Consider the following 22686-nt stretch of genomic DNA (forward strand, 5'->3'; position numbering starts at 1 on the left):
ATATTTTTGAATTTCTTTTTTATTTTGATTATGATTCGGTGCGAAATTGAACGATCGTTTTTGTTGCAGAAATCCAGTTTCACCGTGAAATGGAGCGCTCGAATAGAACGCGCAAATAACGCGATCACAGTTGATTCTGCGGGCAACAGTCGTGAGAAGGGGTCCTCTATCCACTTGGGCATTTTCGACGAGACGCCGACACTCCGTTAGCCGACACTCGTGTGCATCATGTTCGGGACGAAATTGCGCACGTGGATGGAGGCACACATCGTGCGATCGAAGAAGAAGAAAGATCGGAAGAAGGGCGACAAGGGATTTGACTCGAATTGCAACTCCCCCAGGAGCCACAGCGCCAACAGATCTCCCGCTTTGCACCAGGTGAATAGATTCAATTAGATTACTTGTTAGTCATTTATAAAATAATTCTAAAATATCTATAAATCTCTGATGTTTTTTATAATTATCGTGAATTATTTTATTTAAGTTTATTCAAGCTACTAAGCGTGATCTGGTCTGAAATCTATTATTGTTTTTGTTTTACATATATCTTTTATAATATGATAATTTATATCTAACAGATTAAAATTAAAATTTTTTTTTTATATTAGAAAGCACATTTTTTCTTGAAAGGTTTTTATAAATTCGCAATTTATAACATTATTTTATATATGTATATCTTATAGTATGATAATTTATATCTAACACAGATTAAAATTTTTTTTGTATCAAAAAGCACATTTTTTCTTGAAAGGGTTTTTGTGAATTTGCAATTTATAACATTCGATGTAAATCAAGAAAGTTAATAATTTTCCGGAATATGAAAATTTCAGAGATTTAGAATTTTTACATCATTGTTCATCATTTTTGTAAATTTATGCGCGATGCCAACGACCGACATTTTACGTCAGTCTTGTAAATACTAATTGCTCCAATCACGATCGTTGCAAGGCTCCGAAGCATATTTGAAAGGCGTACGTTCGCTGGATTCACCGTCATTATCGGCAAACTAGTTCGCGAAGTGCTTCCCCTATTTTCCTACTGCTTGCCAACGTTTGCTCGTTACGCTCGTCCGCATTTCTCCGCTAACAGACCCTTACGTCGGCATTTTCTATGGTAGGAGCGGCCAAGGCACGTCGACGCTTATCGTTAAGGCGGGTAGAAAAAGAGTTTAGTATTCTTTACCCGACACACCCTGGCAGGCAGCAGAATCGCCCTCGTTCTCGCGCCATTCGTTGCAGTATCTTTGGTGCTTTATGCAGTCTGCGGATGGCTGCCTTATCGAAGCTGCACATTACGGAGAAAGCGTTGAAAATTTATGAATTCGTGTTGTACATCAATTCTTCTTTTACTGTGCATCGACGTATTTTCCGAATTATTATCATACGCGAAATTTCTCTACAAGTTATTGACATATTTGGTAATTTTAAATTTGTGAACTATAAATATATTTGATATAAAGAATAATAATTCTGAAGAATTCAAGATTAAAAGACAAGAGATATTTTTTAAATCTCTTTGTTGATAAAAGAATTTTTTTTTATTATTCCAAGGATTTAGGTGCAATATAGATTTGTATTTATTGGATTCAGAAACTTTTTAATATTTTTATAAATTTTTTAATTTAATAATTAGTGTTTTATGTCTCGATATTACAGTGAGTCAGTATAAAATATGCGATCAATGTTATTAAAAAATATAGAAAAATAATTTTGAGAGAAAAGTGATCAACATTTTTCATGTATTTATTAGACACTTATATATACGAGTTAAAAGATTGTTTTATTGAAGAAAAATATTAATATAATAAATCAATAAAAAATCAGAATCTCGATGCATTCGAATAAACAAATCTTAATTTTCTCCTCGCAGGTACATCCGATAGATTCACCGACGAAGAACGTGGACGGTATCCGGTTACACGGGGGCGGCTACGGGGCAACCGTGACCAGCTCGTCCGGCACTTCCGGCGGTACCGCCGGAAGCGTGAGTCTCTCCTCGCCGGAGAGCGCGTACTCCACCGGCTACTCGACTGACGGCACCTCGCCCGGCACTAGTTTCCCGCCCGAATATTACATCAACATCAGGACTGGCACCCACTATTTTCAGAGCAACGGTAACGGTGGTGCGAACACAAGTACCATCACCATCCCTCCTACCAATAACAATAACAACAGTAGCAAAGCCAGGACGAAGAGGCCGCCGAGCGACGCCGGGAATCTATCACCAGGCACGTCAGGAAATGGAAGAGTCGAAGACAGGGAGCAGTCATCCGCGAACACGAATATAACCAAGGACAACGCTCAGCCGGAAGTACGAACGAGTATGCCACATAAAGTAAGTACATACATTGTGTCTAATAAGTTACAAAATTACAACTGAGTTGATGTAACAGGGATATAATCGAATGATAATATTTGGCAACTAGAAATATTAATTTACAAATACCATAAATACTAATATGTAAATTTAGTATTGTAACTCTTTTCTTTTATATATTTTTTTATATTATTTTTATATATTTTGTATATTAAATTTTGAAAAAAATAATTATATGTATCTGGTACTGTTACAATCATTTTTCTCATTCGAAAGAGAATAATGTATTTTTATTTTTATATATTTTTTTATATATTAAGTTTAGAAAAAAATAATTATATATATCTGGTATCATTACAATCATTTTTCTGATTCGAAGGAGAATAATTTTTTGCTTTTTTAGTTATAATTACGGTTTTTTCAATAATTTTCTCTGTTCTTGCAGATTATGAAATTAAACAAAAATATTTTTAATTATTTGCTTCGTTTACACATCGAAAATGCTTGGTGTCTCTTAACAAATCTTGTCTCAAATATATCGATTTTAAGAAAAAGATTAAAATATTCTTGAGAATCAAAAAAATTAGAAAAAATTGTCTTATTATAATATAATTTTCCTTGGCAAAATTTCAACTCAAGTCTCGATTATGGGATGCTAGAGAAGCGTGCATTATCGCGAAGTTTCGAGATGCCTCGAATATAACGTATTCATACGAGATGTGGCTTCTTCGTCAAACACTACGCGTTCCTTTCAAATAGTTTATAGACCGAAAGTAAATGCGCTTCTCGAGTTCGTCGCGTGAGATTGCCATCGTTTCGCTTAAACATACCCCTCACACCCCGGGTTCCTGAGGGTGCGTTTGTTCGCTGACAGTCTTTAAAGCCGCGAGTTCAACGACATCCGGCCTCTTCCGTCAAGCAGGAAGTATATATTTTGGAGTAGCGTTTATCGTCGTGGTACATACTGCAAGAGAGAGAAATAGACGAGGTAACAAGGCTTACGAATTCCTTTCAGTGAATTTAACACGAAGCGCAAGTTTGTCTGAGGAACAACGTAACGGAAGCTCAGTGGCCCCTTCATGGAGCACACACTACAATTTGTCAAGAAAAGATATTTATTAGCCGCATTGTCCTTCCTCCGGAAGAATGCGGTTGCCAACAGGAATGAGAAATTCTGGAAACGTGCTTCATCTCACACTTTCTTCTCAAGATTCTCTCTCCCGAGTCACATGGCTCGAAAAGGCGATGCATTATCGTCAAGAACGTGCGCCAGAATATCGGGAGTTAATGGTCGGCGGGAGTGAAAAATGAATCCTTCCTCCTCCCCAAGCTGTGATCGATTGTGTGTTGCACACCGTGTCACAACCCTCGTTTCAGTACAATGGAGAGAGAAACGATCGAGTTTGCGATTTAGATTGACGGTAAAGGCGAGAATACGCGAACGGAATGACAAATATAAAGGCGGGACTCCAAACAGAAGTTTGCATGAATGAATGAATGATTTTCGAGCAAAGCGAACATTTTTTCACATAACAAGAGAATGGATTCTTCAAATAGATTAATTAATGATCAAATAGATTAATAATAATTAGTATAACATATTTTATAGAGAAAATTCTGCTGCTTTTGATATTTCTCTAAAAATAATAATTCTAAAAAAATAAAACGTAATTATAAGTTAAACGATAATTCAGATGATTTTTCTCACGTCAGCAATAGATTCCCGCAATGTTCCTTTTAAAATCAATCATTATTTTCACTTTGTTGCCTGTAACAAATTCACATAAAACATGCACTATATCATTAAAAAGAAATGACACTTAATCAAATTATTCTTCACTAACATAAGTTAATTTTAAGCACAATTTTCTTAAAAAACCTATCTTTATTTCTCTCTTTCTCTTTATATATTATAACGTAATTGCCATGAATAAAAAATTTGATCAACCACGATCATAATTGAAATCGATCATAAAGCTTAATAAAATGCAAGATATTTTTCCTATCATTCTTTCTATTTTTAATTTGAATTAGCAGAACACGGAAACGAATCATAATCAGAAGCAGCAACAGCAGACGCAGCAACCGAGACAACAGGAACATTCGCATCGCAGAACGGAGTCGTATTCGGCCGATTCGAGAAACAACCTGCCCGTACCATCGTCGATACCGCCGCCCTTGGTCTCGCCACCGGTGCAATCGCCCCGCGAACGTTCCCGCATCCGGACGAACCCGTGGTTGTCGGCGAACTCGTCTGGTTCCAGCACGAATGGCCTGAAGTCGCGACACGCCCAGGACGAGAGCAGCAGCAGCAGCTCCGGCTTGAAGCTCACGGAGTCATCCGGTAGCGCCAGCGATGTCAACCTGAACAACAGCAGAGAGTCTCAAGGCAAGAGGGAGCATCGTCAGGAGAGCCTCAGCGCGGGTCGAAGCCCGTAAGCGTCATATTTTTATATATACAAAATGGCATACAGTTAACGTGACTACATTTTTGGAAAAAAAATGTAAAATGTAAGTTGTTAGATACCAATTAAATTAGGAAATAATTATTATGACAATTAATTAGATATTCGAAGAGATGATTTGATTCATAGAAGTATAAATATTAAATGATTAAATGAGAAAGATATAAAACATATGAAGAAAATAAAAATTTCTGTAGCTGCATTATTGATCTCGGAATCAATCTGATTTTTCACAGAAGAAACTTTTAATTGCACAAGTTGGCTGGCGAAAAGCGTTCGTAGGTCGTCTTTCTTTCTCCAAATCCATTGGCTTCTCTAGTCTTCCATTTCAATCGAAATAGGGGCGATGTAGTTGAAGGAAAAGTTAACGATTAGAAAAGTTTGCAAGACGAGAAAAAAGCTATGAAACCACTTTATTCGTCGATTCACAATCGCGATCCAGTGCGCAATCGCAAGAATAGAGAGTTCGCACTGATACTGATTTTCTTTTTCTTTCTTTCTCTCAAACACACACGCCAAATTTAATGTTTAACTTGCAATCAACCTCGACGCGAATTACACGTATCATATCATTGATCGATAATTCCTCTTTGGCAATACGATTTTCATTAGCAAATTGCGCGTGTACTTTATTATAATTGTATATTTATAACTTGCACATTCGCTTAAAATCGCATTACACGTATCATTATACATTCTGTATGGAAATAAATATCGCGCGATTACATAAATTATCAACGCGTAGATATCATTGCATTGATTATGATCTGTTCATTCAGAGTACCTATATGATAATAAAATTATTTCATGTGCACAAACATAAGATAAAATTTTAAGTTATAAAAATAGAAAAAAAGAGTTTCAAACTTTATTCTTTTATAAATAACTTTATATACTCTTTAGATTTATAAATAAAATTAAGCATTTTAAAATGCTTTAATTTTAACTATATAATTTAACGATAGATTATAATATTTAACTAAATCAAAAATAAAATTATAGATTAATATTTAATTAAAAATAAAAACAAATAAAAATAAGAATCGAAATGAAATCAATCCATTTTTTATATAACTAGTTTTTACCTTCTTTTTAGAATTTAATCTTTACATAAATTTATATATTTAAAAAATAGTTTACAATTCGAATAAGAAAGTTTATGTATCTCGCAGGATCAATCAAAATTGGAGGATTACATCGGGCATGGATCTTCGACCCAAGATTCCTCTATCTTTACAACGACGAGCCAGCAGCAGCAGCTCCTCAGCATCCTCGGTGACGCGTAGCGCGCGCTCATCCGAAGACGACATCACGCTGAACGAGATGATGGGCAAATTCGACGAGAGCTACGTATATGAGAAGGAAACTGATATTCTGTCGGACAGCGATCCGACCGATTGCGAAGATTACATCGACTCACTGTCGGACATCGATACCGGCCAGGATGGCGGCGACGAGAACGATCCGTTCGAGAACGACGAGCTCGATTACATCGACAACGGCTCTTTCCTCGACTTGGACAATCTAGAATACGGTGGTGCCGGTCATTTTCCCAATACCGGCCACTGTACCTACTTCGCTTTCACGAGCGAATTGAACAGGCGCGGCACCAGACTCCGCGAATCCATTCTTAAGCGCAGAAACAAAGATGAGGTCGGCTCTCAGAGGTGAGGTCTTTGAAAGTTTTCTCTCAAGTTAGCAAAATCTATTTTTTTTTATCATTTCCATCTGCCACACACACAGATGATACTTAAATTACATCATCTATCTCTGTTATGCTGCTAGAAACGCAAATACGAGAGCCAGCGCGAAGAGACAGAGCGCGCGGCACAAGAAGACGGACGACAAGCAGAGCGAGAAACGTAAGAAAAGGATATCGCAGCGTCGTAAGCCTGCTCTGGACCGATGCGATGACGAGACAGCGAATCTGAATCGCGTGCTAGTAGAGAGAATGCTACTGAAGAACTCGGGATTCAATCAGGGCAGCAGAAGCGTGGGCGGTACACCGATGTGTCTGCGACGCAGGAAGCATGACGTCAACAAGAATCTCTCGCCGATGAGACTGAACGACAATTCGTCGGTCGTCCGACCTTCCGTGATGGAGAATGAGATCGTGAAGAGGCGATCGAATTCGGTAAGATTCAAATTCAATTTATGTCACATATATTCTCATCTTTTTAAGAAATCTTAATTTATTAGATTTTCTTTTTTTTACTTCAAACTTCTGAAATAATATCTTATTTAAGGTCTTACATTACATTATCTTGTTTTTCTTCAAGGTGAGCTACGTAAATGGCAATATAGTACGGCGTCACGTAGCTGGCAATACATACATGACTACATTCGCATCGGAGATCGCACTGATCGAGGCGGATAAAGAGGCCGATCGCAAGTATCGTGAACTCATCTTAGAAGCAGAAAACATTCTTGTGAGCATGCAGAAGCACCAGAACCCGTCATTGTGCATCCCATCGCCGTCGCGCAAATTGCACAATGGTCTTGCGAACAAGCGCGTCGAGCTTATCAAGAATACGGAGCTGAACATTGAGTTGGCGCTATCCAAGAGCCGCAATTCTCAGCCAGAACTGCAAAGCGGTAGCATTCGGGATCTGGAGCACACTAGTCCAAAGCGACAATTCACTCAACCGTGCTCACCGATCCACCGATTCATGGAGAGAAACTCACCGGCTGGAACTTTCATACCGAAAGAGCCTTCTTCACCCGCCTTCCGACAACATGATTTGTCCAAGTGTCCAGATTCGCCGATAATGCTGCGTAGGACGACGCCTCAGAGTTCGCCCAGTAGAAGTCTGATGCATCACCAGATACATCGGGCGCGTAATGGCAATGATTCAGAATCCAGGGAGTTCAATAGATCGCCTCGGATTGCTTTGAAGTACAACGGTGGACCAAGGCTGGAAGCGATGGACACGAACTCCCATGGGGATAAAACGCACGCGAATTCGATGAGTTCCTCTCTCGTCGGAGATAGAAAGGAGTTTTGCGCTACGAGAGAATCGACGAAGGAGGAGGGCGTAATATCCAGCTCATCGGATTCCGAGGAGAAGTGTGATGTGAGACGAAGGGCTCCATTAATGACATTTAGGTCATTAGTAACTATTTTATAAAATGTTGGACAATTTCCAGATTGTAATTTAATGGAAAATTTAAAATATTTTCTTTAAATTAAAAGCTACTTATTAGTTTTGGGAGAAATTTATTTGAAAAGCTCGCTTTCTTTTTTATTTTATGGTAGTATCAATATATATTTTATTTAAAAAAATGGAATACTGAAGTATATTGTATATTGAATATTGTATATTTTTTCTTGAATACACATAATTATCGGTTATTTATAATAGAAAAATACTTTGCAGGTCAATCGATATGGGCCCCATTAAGGAAAGTTCTTCCTATTGTCCACAAAGCGAACCGGTGAAAAGAAAGGTGTACGCCGGAAGCGCAACATATGGCAGAATACAAAAGACATTGGGCGAGCATATTATGCTGAGAAACTCTGACGGCGATACAGCCACCGATGATACTGGTATAAATGTTTCTCTTATATCTATTTTTTTCATTCTGGAAGAAACACTTCCTTCTCTTTTTATAATATTAATTGTATTATTCGGTGATAGATATATTAGACATTTTAATGTGTAATTCTAAATCGCGTTCAATTTGATTTGCAACAAAGCAGTAATAATAGGAACATTCCATTACCTAAAAAATCAGATGAACTACTTCCATTTTTAGTTTCTGCCATTTTATATTAAAAAAATAAGATTGGAGGAGATTGAGATCTGTGATTTATTCTAGTATTTTTCTACTTTGACAATTTTTAAAACTATTTTGATTGTCTCATTTTAAGTTAAAAGGAGTATATAAATTGAATTGACCTAACTGTCAGCTATTTTCTTCTGTGAATATTATTATAAAATGATTTTGTACACGTGTAGATGATTCGAGAAGATCTCTGAAGGAGAAAATGGCTCAATTGCGACAAGAACGACTAGCGGCCGAAGCAAACGCAAACAACGTCCAAGATTCACAATTTTTCCAGCATCAGCTATCTCAGCTACGACGGCAGATGCTGATGCAGACGATAGAGGGTTTAAAACGCAGTCTCGAGGATCAATCAGCCACCCTGAAGCAAACTTGTCTAGAACCGACGAGCCTGTTGACCGATGAATTGCCTTGAAACGGTCGGCTCGTTTCCGGTTATGCTGTGCGAATTAGGAATTTAGGACATTTGGCTCTACTCCTCGAGGAAAAGAAGGAAAGACACCGAACAGGATCGAAGTTATGAGTCCTGTCTTTGGCGAATCCCCGATTGGTCGAGCTGCCGCGCGCGCGAGAAGTATTGATCAAGCAGTATTGCAGCATTTTCTCCTCATGCGCGCTGAATACCGAATTATTATAATAGCGCGATCTTCCTCGGGGTCGATGATACCGTGGTCGGCTAAGTGCGGGTGCGCACATTAAATCTCTATTTTTCTGTCCGTCTACATGATGTGTATGTATGTGTATGAGAGAGAGAGAGAGAGAGAGAGAGAAAGTCAAAATTGAGAGAGTGTCATGTATCCTCGTTGGGCATTGTTCCACTTTTTTCTTTGTTTCACGCAATTAATAATAATAATTAATGTTTCTCACGAACTTTCCTTTCATCTTTTAATTTGCAACTTCGCGCAGATAGGCCGACTTTCGGTTGTTGCTTTAGATTAGCTTTCGCTAGCTCGACTCTCATCGTTCGATCTATCGTCGTAGTGTGCTCTCTCTAAAATTTTCTAAAATGATGGGAAATTCTCATGAATCGTCGAAATTCATCCTGAAACGCTAATGTGGAATTATTAATAATTAATATATTATAAAATAATTATATAATAGCAATTAATATTATTACTGTTAATATATTATAATTGACATTTTTTCAAATAAATATATATGCAAAATGTAATATTATATCAACATATTACGAAATTTAGAAACTATAAAAGAAAAAATTAATAGCACATTCAAAATTGCACTAGGTCCTGAGCCTAGTCCCCATTAGCGTTCTAGGATCGAACTTATATTACTCAACATCTAACGGGCCTATTCACGGGTGTCTGTCTTTGATATGCTTTAGAAGAATAAAGAAAGATAGATGAAAAATCATAAAAAAATGTCAAAAAATAAGTCATGCAAACGAATAATATATCAGTATCAAAAAAAAGCGCATAGATATTTAGCATATATCCATCTAACCGATTTAGAGAGTCATGGATTTAGCTGAAATACTAGTAGCGGATAGGCACAATTTAAAACTTATATTAGCCATTTAGACATTAGGAAAATATTAAACGCGATTCGTGCCCAAATGAATATGGCCCAACCTCCTGATCGGAGCGTAATTGAGGAAGGGTAGAGCTGATTGACATAACGATATTTACTTGTTTGGTTGATTGTTTGAGCCTCATCGAGATAAGTAAAAATTTCATATGTATAAGCTTGTTAAAATATGAATTTAATTATATCTATGATAGATATAACTAATTTTTATCACTATTTCATGAAAATAGAAAAAAATGGAAGCTCAAATGATTAATTAAATTAAATAAGCTTAGAAATCGATGAGCAGACGAATCAATTAAAAAAAAATTATAATAGAACTTAAAATTCAACAGGTCAAAATGTCAATCAAGGCTTCCTTTTCACAACGCTCTCGTTTCTTTCAACTTAATTTATCGCAGATACATATGACGCATGCATCCTTTCCTTTTTGAATTTAATTGAACATAATTATGCAAGAAGCAAACTTAAGTGGAGTTTTCCATCGTATATATTATATCAGTGATACGTATATATAAAAAACTATGCTTTCTTCCTTCATAATTGTGTCAAACCGATCCTCCCTTCAAGCCAATTTTTCAAACGTCAAATTCTTATAAATGTCATTTATTTTTTACACAAGAGAACGAAGATAATCGTTCTCATTGCAAAAGAGATATCATAATTATCTTACACATATTACTCATAATGTTCCTATTTCTATGCGATATTTGTATCCCCAAAAGCGAGATTTTCTCCAGTGAATGATCACGCATTTATCTCTAAATAGAATAATAAGCATCCTCAGATTAGTATACCAAAGACGATAGCTTAGCTAGATAGTAGATTAGAATTGTTTAACCGATCAAAAAGCACGCAGCGATGCACATTCGTAATATTAGATCACAGTTAAAGCGTTTTTAGGATCTGGATTTGCTAGAATAATTATTCGAATTACGTCAAGCGAATTACAAATCTTCCATATGAGCCAGAGTCAAATATTTCAGCATTCCAACATTTACAACAAATTTATGTTATTATGTATTATGTATCTATATATATTGTTTTTTTTTTTCTAAACATTATATTTTTAAATTATATTTTTGGATACAAACAGATGAGTTTTAGTTTCAAACAAAGAATGTACTTATTTTAATGCAATGTTTTAAAAGTTTATTTTATTTATTTGTTAAATTGTGATTCGTAATTTTAGACTCTGGTTGTATCGTCGATATTTTCGGTCATAGTGATATTTTTGTGAGAATAGACTGATAGTGTTATCGATTGTTAGATTAAAAATTTTTAGTGGTTACTTATACATGTGATTTATATGTTAAAGATTCTCCGAAAAACGATGGACATTGTAAGACGCGCGCTCGATATATTTATTTGTGTTAGATATTAGAAAGCGTAGTAAATGATGAAAGAATTAGACAAGTATAGCGGCAGTAGCATTAGTGCATTAGGCAATCGTCGAGTAAACGAAGTCACATATATTGTTTTCCTCCCCATTTCTTCTGAATCGCAATTTGTAATTCATTTTCGTACATACATCACGATGATTTCCATTCGAACATCGTGATTTTTATTTAGCTTATTGTGAAGACGAATTACGGGAGTTACTTCGAACGAGTCTTAACGCGATAGGCTTAACTATCGTTAAGTGGGGAAAGTTGTTCGAGAATTTTATACGTGAAAAAACTGTATATAAGAGAAACATAATTTTTAACCAAGTAATACTTTACTTTTATAATCGTAAGCTAAATTAATATATCATGTTGTCATAAGTTCGATGAGTTTCATGTGGTCGTATTGACATTCCAAGAATACAGTTTGCGTTTGGAAGAGGCAATTATTGTCTGGGTCAATCTGTGAAAATCAGTGAAAATCCACACGGTTCCAAATGTTGCCCTTTGCCACAAGTGACACGCTAGTCATTCGAATATTTACGCAGGGTATATGTCGGCAACCGTATGAAGAACATAGTTGGAGAAAAGATGGAATTATTGTTGGCAAACATTTCTTGTGTATTAAGCCATTTATGAAATAAAATGGTTTTTTTTTATATGATTATGAATAAATTATATTGTGTCGTTGGATTGGTTCTGCTTTTACTCTTTACCTCGATAAAAAAGAAAATAAAAGGTACTTTCACTACAATATTATTACCAAATAGAATGTATTTTCTATATAATATAAAAAGAAAAAATATTTCAATTTATAAAAAAAATTACATCTTTACTTCAAAAACTGTTAGTTCCTATAATATATATTGCAAGCTATGTTTGTTTACATATGAATGTTATATTAGTTGTCTATTTCAAATAAATGTGCATTTTAGTGATATGCTTGCATTCATATAGATACAGAAGCATGAACAAGATACAATTTTTTTATAGAATCAATATAACAAAATTATTATCTGTCATACGATTGATAAAATTTGGAATAATTATTTTTCTGATATTAATTTATTAATTACAGGAGCAGATACAGAAAAGGCCTATTGATGGAAATCACAAATACAGACTCCACGCTCAAAGATTAACATAATTCAATGAAATCCAACAAAGTTATAATTTTATATTAATATACTTTTTATATATATTATATATAACTTTAATAATATATGCATAATAAATGCCAAAAGTATGAAAATTGTAATTTTTGTATGTATCTTTACATATTTACACTTTTAGGTACGTCATTTTATTTCATTGAGTGACAAGAAAGCGATTCTTAGAAAATTTAGGCAATAGAAAAACTTTTTGAAACGATACAGAGAAGATTAGCATGGCCCCTGTGCAAGGATGACACGCAAAAGAAAATTTAGGCAATAGAAATGCATACTTGCTGTACATCCAAAACATGTGTCTACTTAATTCTCTCAAATTTGTGCTTAATCTCGTATATTCCAACAGGTTGCATGATCTTGTCGCAGTAGTCTTCCCATTCACCTTCGCTCAAATCTATCTCGTCAAACTCCTTACCTCCTTCGACAGCTTTGGCCACCCATCCTTCCCTCGCGGAAAAGTCGGAGGGTTCTATTCCTCGACAATCAAATATGACAATTGTCTTAAATTGTCCTTGATCATCCTGGGTGAAACACCGAACGGAGTCATCTAATATTGTCATAGAGTTCTCCCGGGAGCAGAGCTTGCATTTGCTCACAAAGTGATTGACGCCACTGCCTCGAACTGCAGGACGTGCCGGGTCGTCCGAGGAGACGTAGTTCCACTTATCAGATGTCTCTCCGCAGTTGCAACAAGTGAACTTTAGACACCATCTGAACTCAGATCCCGATGGCCTCAGTTCCTCAATGTTATCGAGTCTACATGTAATCTGCAGCGCTATTTTCACCATTATGACTGTAGAATATCTATTCTGAAATTTAAAAGGATTGAATCAGTTAATTAATCAAATGTATTTTTTGGTTGATTTTTTTTCTTCACTTACAGGCACAAGGAGATTTTTAGTTGAATTATAATATCAGTTCCTACAAAATCACATTGCTCACATAAATATCGATATTGGTACGATTATAAAGCAACAAACAGCAAGTATCTCGGTGATGATTCGATGGTAAACAAACAGAGCCGTAACCGGAGTGCAGGTTTCTAGACGTCACAGCTTCGAGTCTCTAAAACTATTATTTCCATCATTACAAGATACATTTTAAATTGTGAATGAGATATTTAAATATTACAAAAATGTTTACAAATAAATATCTACATCAACGAGCAGTAATTTTATTCTACGATCCGCGATAAGAGACGAATCGAGAGCTTCCATAAAGAAGCGCCCAAAAGCTAGTAGTTTCGTTTAGAAAAGTTACACATGCGCGTTGTAACTTAATTGTAACATCACGTTTGTGTCGAATAATTACAAAGGCGTGATAATGATTCGAGTCACTTTACGTAATTAGATTAAAAATTAGATTATTAAATTCGCTCCGCGAAAACGGATGGAGTTTTCGACGTTTGAACCTTGACCTCGTAAGCAGACAGCTCGAACGATGCGGCAGCGGACTGGCATGAATTGGCGAGAGATCATATTTTCCCTGGCTTATCTAGCGACATTATCGGTGAATTCTGTCGGCCAAGATATTCTAGGATGCGGCGGTTTTCTAAAAAGTCACGCCGACATCGATTTTGCAAAGGTGCACGTAAAACTGTAAGTATCCCCTCATCTCTTAAGAGGTTATCCCGGTGCGACTAACTGGATCACCGATTCATGAAATAAACTCGTCAGGTACACGAAGGCTGGCAGTTTGAAGGATCAGACCGAGTGCGCGCCCAATACCGGATATTACTTTCTACCCCTATATGACAAGGGTGAATACACGTTGAAGGTAACCTAGAAAGATGCACCGTCATCTGTTGCACAACAACATTGATTAAGCATTTTGGACACGATAGTTATATGAAGATTATTTAGAAACCAGGTTCCGATAGGCTTGTAAAATAAAACAGAAAAAACATTCTTATTGTACAAAAATAATTATTATATATATATATAGCATGATATTTGTTTCGAGTAGAAAGAGAGACTTGCAATATTGCAGAAAGAATACAATATTGTTACCTTTGATTAATATATAAATAAATTGATTAATATTATTTAGAATTTATATATTGTAAAAGATATTTTTTAAATATTGTCTATATTTTAATACATTAGGTAGATCCCCCTAGAGGTTGGAGTTTTGAGCCTACAGAAGTAACATTGAATGTAGATGGTGTTACGGATGACTGCAGTCAAGATATTAACTTTACGTTTAAAGGATTTGGTATTACAGGACGTGTAAGTACTATTATTTTTCTCTTTCTGTTATTAATATAAAAATATATCTGATCAACAAATATTAATATTAATCTATTGATTTAAATAATTTAGTATTAATCTATTGATATAAATAATTTATAATTGTATATATTTTTGATAATCTATCAAAAATTAAATATAAAGTTATTCAATTAATGTGAATTGTTTTATATTTTTTAGGTAATTAGTTTAGGTACTGACTCTGGTCCTAAGGATGTTACTATTTCCTTATATGCAGATAGTGATAAACATGTTCCCATTAAATCAACACTAACAGCAGAAGGTGGCATATTTTATTTTACTCCCATTCAACCTGGAAAGTACATACTCATTGCATCTCATTCTATGTAAGTATATAACAAATGATAATTAATTTTAAATCAAAGGTTACAAATTGAGAATGTAATATTAATTATTTTTATTAGCTGGATAATAAACAAAAATAAAGTTGAAGTGATTGTACAAGAGGGAAATACAGAAGTTGTGGATGGTAGTCTGGTGGTATCTGGATACGATGTGAATGGCAAAGTCAGCAGTGAAAATGATCCAGTGGCTGGTGTATCTTTCATTCTTTTTGGGGTAAGATTTGTTTTGGTTTTTTTTCATCATTTTTGTAATATTTCCAAATTTAAATTTTGAGATGTATTTTATTAACAAGAATTATATAAATTCATTTTTTCTCCTACAATAGAGTGGTTTTGCGGAGAAGTGTGAGACTACCCCGATAGCTAAAGATTTCGAGTCCAAAAAACCGCTTTGTCATGTAGTTTCAGACAATAGTGGTAGATTTATATTTCCCAGTGTGTCACCTGGCGATTACAAACTTGTACCGCACTACGCCGGCGCCCAGACAAAATTCGACGTTCAACCATCGGAATTATCTTTTAAAGTTAGTCACAACAGTGTAATCCTCGCTCAAGAGTTTAAAGTGACTGGCTTTACGGTCGGCGGCGGTCTTGTTCGTAGTTCTACGAATGGTGATGCTTTGCCTGGAGCAAAGATATTCTTGTCGCAAAAAAGAGATCGCAGTCACGGATAAAAATGGAAAATATGTATTGGATAACATGAAAACTGGCCAGTATATACTCAGAGCGGAGTCTGGTGTGTAAAATTTCATATCGAAACTTTTAAGCAAGATAACACATTAAAATAACACATTATAAGTCGATAACTTTTTTATTCTTTATAGCAAACGTACAATTTAGCGAGATAACGGTTAAAATCTCACCGACTTCGCCTGAGTTTCCGGTATTGGTACCCTCGGCATATAAAGTCTCGGGAAAAGTAACTCTCTCCGCAAAAGGGACTTTGCACTTTCGCAAGTTATCTGTTCAGAATACAGCTGCTACTTTCTACAAAGAACTTAATACCGATGAGAAGACGGGAGAATATTCTGTGTATCTTGCCCCAGATAAATATCAGTTGAGCGTAATTGTGAGCACAGAAGAGAAAACTAAGGGCTTACAGTGAGTAAAAATAAATATAAGAAGCATGAAATTAATTGATAAAATCATAATATTAATTAAAATTATGATTATATATAAAAGCTTTATTATTTTTTTTCTAGATTCTATCCACTGCAACAAATGATTGATGTAACATCTCAACCAATTACTGATGTAAACTTTTTGCAATTAAAGGCTACATTAACGGGAACAGTAAATTGTTTGTCACAGACAGATTGCAGTCAAGCTTCTGTCACATTAAAAATACTTGATGGAGTTACAATAAAGACGGTACAAGCTAAAGGTAAGCTAATAAACATCCTCTTTAATTATCATAAATTTTTTTTCAACAGTAATAATTTGTGCTGTAATAACAAATATGATTTTGTAAAATAGAAGTAATCTGTTCAATTCAAAATTGAATTTGTTTTGAGCTTGCGATTTTAAATAACTAATATCTATTGTACATACATATTTGTTATTGCAGTAATAACTTTTTTTTGGATATGATATTATCTATCTTGTTTGTAAAGTCGTTTTCCAATATGCAGATGGTCAATATCAGTTCACGGATGTATTACCCGGTCACTACGAAGTCTTGATCGACAACGACGTGTTTTGCTGGGAAAATCCCAGTTACAGAATTGCGATAACATCGGAACGTGCGGAAGTGCCGCCTTTCAAACAAACCGGCTTCTCCATCACCTTCATTTCTTCTCACGACACCACCGTTGAATACTCCGAACCAAATAATACAAAACTGATCACTCTGCCTCTGAGCAAAGGCAGTACAAGACATTGTGTGCCTAAATCTGGCGCATACACTTTCGTCCCGAAAGGTTGCCATGTATACGATAAATCTTCTTACATTTGGGACACCAGTAATCTTTCCCCGATCTTGCTACATTCCACCGAGCATACTCACAGAGGAAATATTATATGCACGAGTCCGCAAAGTAATCTCAAAATAAAAATCGAAGATGCAGGCGATAGTGTTACGTAAGTAGCCCAATATTTGCCTTGAATGTTTTAATAAATTGTTTTTAGATATCTTATTCTATTTTATTATATTTGATATAATATTATCATTGTGCATTGATTTTGGATAGAGTGCATATTTTTATTATATTTAATTTAATTTATTTTTGGACAGGATTGATCCACTGAAGCCTGTAAAAAAAGACAACGTATATAAATACGAATTTGAGTTTAAGGCGAAAACGGATAACACGTACACTATTACTCCACTATCTGACATTTTGTTATTCAATCCACCATCTTTAAAAGTTTTTGGCGTGAATGATTGTCATAATGACATCGCAAATTTCATTGGTGATTTAGGAAAGGTAAAAATATTGATTATATATTGATATAATTATTGATTTATGTATGAGTTAAAGCAAAAATATTATTCAGATTATAGCTGGAAAAATATCTCCACCATTGGAAGGTGTAACAATTCAAATATTTGGAAAAGATAAGGAATCTCCGATTCACACATTAGTTACACAGAAGGACGGTACTTATAGTATCGGTCCTTTAGATGGAAAAATCGAATATAGGTATGTCAAGAGAAATATATATATATATATATATATATATATATTATTTTTCTATTAACTAATGTTATTAACTAATTATATAATAATTTTCTATACTATATATGTGTATATATAGTGTTACAGCTGAAAAGGAAGGTTTTGTGATCACTGGACCTGATGCTAAGGGAGTGTTTTTAGCGCACAAGTTGGCCGAAATTATCGTGCAAGTTTCTGACCATGCTGACAGCTCTTCATTGCAGGTATTTTCGAAGATTATCAAATTAACAAAAAAAATATATAACTAATAAAAAAATATATAACTAATTCTATATTTACACAGGGTGTGCTGCTTTCTTTGTCCGGTGGTCAAAGTTATCGCAAGAACAGTATGACCGGCGAGGACGGAAAGTTCATATTTAATTCGCTATCTCCGGGCGAGTACTATCTTCGACCTATGATGAAAGAGTATCGTTTTGATCCGCCATCGAAGATGATCAACGTTGTTGAAGGAGCGACTGTTAAAGTGAACCTTTTCGGTAATCGAGTCGCGTATAGCGCTTATGGCTCTGTAACATCCTTGAACGGAGAACCGGAAGTTGGTCTATTAGTCGAAGTTCAAGGTCAAGGAAACTGTTCCAATCTCCAAGAAGAGGCCACGACCGAGGAGAATGGCAACTTTAGAATCCGCGGTCTCCAGCCCATGGTAAATAATTTATTTATTTACATTTATTTTTCGTAACAACTTTAATTATTTGATGAACATTGCATGATAATTTTCGTAATAATTTTAGTGCGTCTACGCCTTCCGTTTGAAACCGAATGTAGAAAGTAACGCTCATATACAACGTACGAGTCCTAGTTCTCAACTAGTGCAGCCGATGAAGGAGGATATTCGCGGTCTACGACTGATTGCTTTTCATCCGATCTCGCGTACGGACGTCTCGGTGCACGTCACGTCTACTCAGCCGGAACACTATCGCACGATTAAGGTAAAACTGTGTCGGGAGGATGCTCCAGATTCGCCGGTGCATATCTCGAAATTGGATGTGCAACAATCCGCTGGTAAGAACGCCGGTTATTACAATGCCGGTTTCCTCGTGCACTTCCCACCGTTGCAAGCTGATGGCAGAAAATACTTTGTGCAATTGGAGTCATCGCTATCGCAAGCCGTGCATAAATATCGAACTATTCCGGTCTACTTTGAAGCAAACTCGTCGTTTAAGTACGTCAAGCTGACGTTCAATGCGGAGCGGAAGGTCGATCAAAGTGACATGAATCAAACTTCAGTGGTTGCACTGCCATTCATTATGCTGGTTGGATTAGCATTCATTAATCGCGAGAAATTGTGGACTTGGTTGAACGCAATGCTCGAAAGACGCTCCAAGCCTGTGCCGAGTTCCAGAGCACCCGTTCAAGCTATTCCCATTGATCCCAGAGCGGATGATATTATAGTTGAACAAATAATGAATATCAACAAGAGGAAGGCAAAGCCGCGAAAGACATAAATCGATGATATTATCAATCCTATTACTTTTATATTGAGAATCATTCTTGATGATCTCAAAAAAGGGAATTATCAAAGATTTAAAGATCCTCTGTACCTCATTTGTGTTTTATATGACTCAAAAATGTGTTTGCTGATAATATTTATCACAATTGTGTATGTGTCCCTATCATGAAGAAAAGATTTCGGTACTTGGTGTATTTAGAACTGTTAGTATTTATATAAAGACGGATTAAAACAGCGATGTTTCATGATCAAAGATAAAAGAAAAGTATTTTAATGTTAGATATTAAAATGCAAGCATCCATAAAGATAATTACGATCGCCTTATATCGTATTACGTATATCGAGAGACGTAAAAATTGTTAGCATTATTAAGTAATATAAAATATATGTATATATAAAGGTTGCTGTTGTATAATACAATCTAGAAATTATTAAACGTTCTTACTTTAATTCTTACTTTAATGGAATGAGTAATGTTTGATTCTTACTCTGTTAAACAAGTATTTTACTTTATCTCGCAAATTAATGTAAGAACGAAGAATAGAGAACAAAGGATTTTTCAGTACTTTATTTTCTTAAATTTACGAATGATAATCTTGGGGAGGAGGGGATTACTTCTACTTATATAATCAATATTTAGATGACAAAGTACGCCTGAAAAGAAATGCAATGAGATATAATAACACATAGTAGTAGAAATTACTGTGCATTATATTTTCTTACTTACCACAGGATTCGCCCTATACATGCATTTGTTGAAGTTGAGAGCTACGTCACACTTGTCATCACCACCTAAAAATTACAAAGATGATTACATAAGATATAATTTAATCATTTAAATGATGCATTATTATTTAATGCAATGAGAGAGATTCGTTTTGATGGCTATTATATAATGCTCTATTCACGAAGAATAAGATATTTTACATATATCTTATTCTTTATAGTAAACAATTCTCTATGTATAATATAGTATATACTATATTATATGCAGTAATTATATACAATAATTATATAAAATAATTTTTTAAGTTTTCTACAATGCAATGTAATTTGCATGTTAACATCAACGTTTTTGTCTCGATAAATACTGATACTTGCTTATATTGCGGCATTCGTCAAGCATTTCTTGTCCAATATGTCTGTATGCTGCCGGCATCATTTTGCTCAAGAGTTTATAGTTGATCTTGCCATCCTTTTTCATCTAAATCATAAAAATCAAAATTACGATTCAACCTGTATTATTACGTTTATATTTTGTAAAAAATTTGTTTTACCACTCCTCCCTTGTCCATCACGCACTTGAAATAACATGCTAATTTGTTATCGCCTTCAGAAAAGTTACCTAATTCTGCTTCCTCTAGCATCTCTACGATTAAAATTGTTAATATTTTCAGATAATTTCACGTAAAAAAATTAAATGTAGATAATAGATTCCAAAAGAAGATGGAGCAAATCATTTTCGATAAATATTAAATAATTTTTCCGTCATTTCTCTTATTAACAAATATCTAGCAAGATCATTTATTAAATAATGATAATTAAATATAATATTTTTAGAACTCACCATCCGTTATACCCTTAATTTCACCGGTACATTTCTTACGCAAATTTCCAGCTAATTTTCTCAATTCGTCGTGAACAGTAGTCCAATCTATATTCTATAAAAATATTATTTTCAACGATCGTGAAAATTGCATTTTAAATTATTTTTTCAGAGAAAACAATTTCACATTTAAATTTTATTATTTATATGAAATTTAATTATGACATTTTATCATTTATAAAATTTATTCTCTCTGAATTTTCGATATTTATACATATATAATTAATTTCTTTTATTGTTTATGCTGGTAGATTTTTAAGGATTTTTAGGGATCTCACAAATTTAAAAATTGGATTTTTACTCACTGCCTCATTACAATGAACTATGACGAGTTGTGTGACAATTAAAAAGGCACAAATAAGTATTAAATTTTCTGTCGCCATTTTTTTCATTTCGCGCACAATTAAATCGTATTTAGACAAAAATATTCTCACTCGTCTAAAATTATTAGTGCACAGTTGTGCAGGATCATCGAGAATTTATACGAATTCTGCGGGCACTAGGTGGGAGATAATAATTGTCTGGTAAAGACATACTTTTGTAAAAATCAATTACCGGCGAATTGCGCGAACAACAAAGAGATTAACTAAGAATCGGAAATGCAGAGAGAAAATGTTATAAACAATAAAAAAATTTATTTACATTTAATTATAAATTTTTTTCTGAAAAAATATTTTAAAATGCAACCTTGAGATTATATTTTCATTAGTTTTTTTTACAAAGAACTAGGAGTTTCTATATAAAATATTTCTATATAAAATAATTAATAATTTGTTCTTTATTCTTAATAGATTCTTGGCGAAGAAATTTAATAGAGTCCCAAAAGAGAAAGAAGCTTGAAATTGTTTAAAATTTCAGAAAAAATTTACGATATACTTTGCATAATACGTTAGTCGCAAGCGAGATGCGTGACGGTAAACATACATATAATTTTAACTTAGGAATCGTCAAAGTATATCCAGTGTTTCCTAATTAACAATTATCTTTTCACGTTGTTCCGTGGAGAGTCAGTAATTTCAGTATTTCTCAAAATTATGTACGCCTGGCATCCAGATCAGCGTATATTGTATACTATTTCAAATCAAGTGTCTTTTAATTACAGTCACACAAAGAGCATCCCGTGTGTTGTGTAACTTTGCGTTAGAAGAGAGATCGTATGCAATATTGGTTTTATACAATTTTACTGCCACAAGAATTTTGCGATTAACCAGTCCGAAAGCCATTAATTATTTATAAAAAAAAATTCATTTTGATTTTTTTTAGTAATCCAATAATAATCTCTCTTTTTCTCTTTTGTGTTGCTAGTATCATCGGAAAGTATTCACATCCTGCCTGCTCAGTGTCGGAGCTTTTCTCCTGGCTGAAGCCGCAGCGCTATTTCTATTCCCGATCGTCAAGGGACTCGTTTATGAATGAATGTTTCAAGTATGTTACAGTTATAGACCTCTTCTTTCATTGCATTCGATCATCAAGTATGACCTCAACTGGCAATTGGAACGTTCTACTATCGCAGTATCAAACTCCGTTTTATCAACGAGAGCGCCATCAATTTATATCAATCACATCTGCCAAACATTCCAATGGACACTTTATATAAATTACATATATTGTTTGTGTAAGTATTTTTTAAATATTTTTTATTATCTATGTTTAATTGAATTTTTATATG

The 22686-nt window shown here is 34.6% G+C and overlaps 4 protein-coding genes and 1 non-coding gene across 11 annotated transcripts in view; 3 read left to right on the forward strand and 2 right to left on the reverse strand.

Moving 5' to 3' along the window:
- LOC105249506 overlaps window positions 1-9649 on the forward strand; it is a 77568-nt gene extending 67919 nt beyond the window's left edge. For 4 of the 5 annotated variants that reach the window (XM_025411316.1, XM_011255029.3, XM_011255030.3 and 1 more), the window contains 8 exons: window positions 70-378; window positions 1870-2334; window positions 4351-4751; window positions 5954-6448; window positions 6567-6915; window positions 7061-7887; window positions 8159-8328; window positions 8741-9649. In XM_025411316.1, coding sequence (XP_025267101.1) covers window positions 229-378; window positions 1870-2334; window positions 4351-4751; window positions 5954-6448; window positions 6567-6915; window positions 7061-7887; window positions 8159-8328; window positions 8741-8982 — 3099 coding nt within the window. In that variant the 5' untranslated portion in view covers window positions 70-228 and the 3' untranslated portion in view covers window positions 8983-9649. The remainder of the gene's footprint in view (window positions 1-69; window positions 379-1869; window positions 2335-4350; window positions 4752-5953; window positions 6449-6566; window positions 6916-7060; window positions 7888-8158; window positions 8329-8740) is intronic. The other variant, XM_011255031.3, reaches the window with a different exon arrangement.
- A 3111-nt stretch (window positions 9650-12760) lies between these two features.
- On the reverse strand, window positions 12761-14247 carry LOC105249505 (UPF0587 protein C1orf123). Of its 3 annotated transcripts, none has more exons than XM_025411317.1 (3): window positions 14084-14247; window positions 13548-13737; window positions 12761-13475 (listed from the first exon to the last, which is right to left on the reverse strand). In XM_025411317.1, the coding sequence occupies exon 3, from the start codon at window positions 13452-13454 to the stop codon at window positions 12966-12968; it is 489 nt and encodes a 162-aa protein (XP_025267102.1). In that variant the 5' UTR covers window positions 13455-13475; window positions 13548-13737; window positions 14084-14247; the 3' UTR covers window positions 12761-12965. The 3 variants fall into 3 exon arrangements, with proteins under 3 accessions (XP_025267102.1, XP_011253327.1, XP_011253328.1); XM_011255025.2 differs by lacking the exon at window positions 14084-14247 and adding an exon at window positions 13824-13985; XM_011255026.2 differs by lacking the exon at window positions 14084-14247 and adding an exon at window positions 13810-13972.
- On the forward strand, window positions 12827-12939 carry LOC112638867. Its single transcript, XR_003123195.1, has one exon. It is a non-coding gene; the product is annotated as a U6 spliceosomal RNA (small nuclear RNA).
- LOC105249503 (nodal modulator 1) lies at window positions 14065-20110 on the forward strand. The gene is given in 15 exon segments (XM_025411315.1): window positions 14065-14264; window positions 14343-14442; window positions 14772-14894; window positions 15096-15262; window positions 15341-15494; window positions 15607-15930; window positions 15932-16016; window positions 16105-16381; window positions 16483-16664; window positions 16912-17359; window positions 17514-17706; window positions 17777-17922; window positions 18038-18161; window positions 18242-18604; window positions 18693-20110. Coding segments are annotated over 15 exon segments (3558 nt in total). The 5' UTR covers window positions 14065-14106; the 3' UTR covers window positions 19407-20110.
- On the reverse strand, window positions 19953-21493 carry LOC105249504 (general odorant-binding protein 56a-like). Its single transcript, XM_011255024.3, has 6 exons — window positions 21323-21493; window positions 20979-21072; window positions 20689-20780; window positions 20513-20615; window positions 20139-20203; window positions 19953-20065 (listed from the first exon to the last, which is right to left on the reverse strand). Exons 1-6 carry the CDS (start codon window positions 21407-21409, stop codon window positions 20048-20050), a joined length of 459 nt encoding a protein of 152 aa, XP_011253326.1. The 5' UTR covers window positions 21410-21493; the 3' UTR covers window positions 19953-20047.
- Window positions 21494-22686: the final 1193 nt, after the last annotated feature.

This window comes from Camponotus floridanus, unplaced genomic scaffold (assembly GCF_003227725.1).
Source record: "Camponotus floridanus strain SB8 unplaced genomic scaffold, Cflo_v7.5 scaffold39, whole genome shotgun sequence".
Classification (NCBI taxonomy): Eukaryota; Metazoa; Arthropoda; class Insecta; order Hymenoptera; family Formicidae; genus Camponotus; species Camponotus floridanus.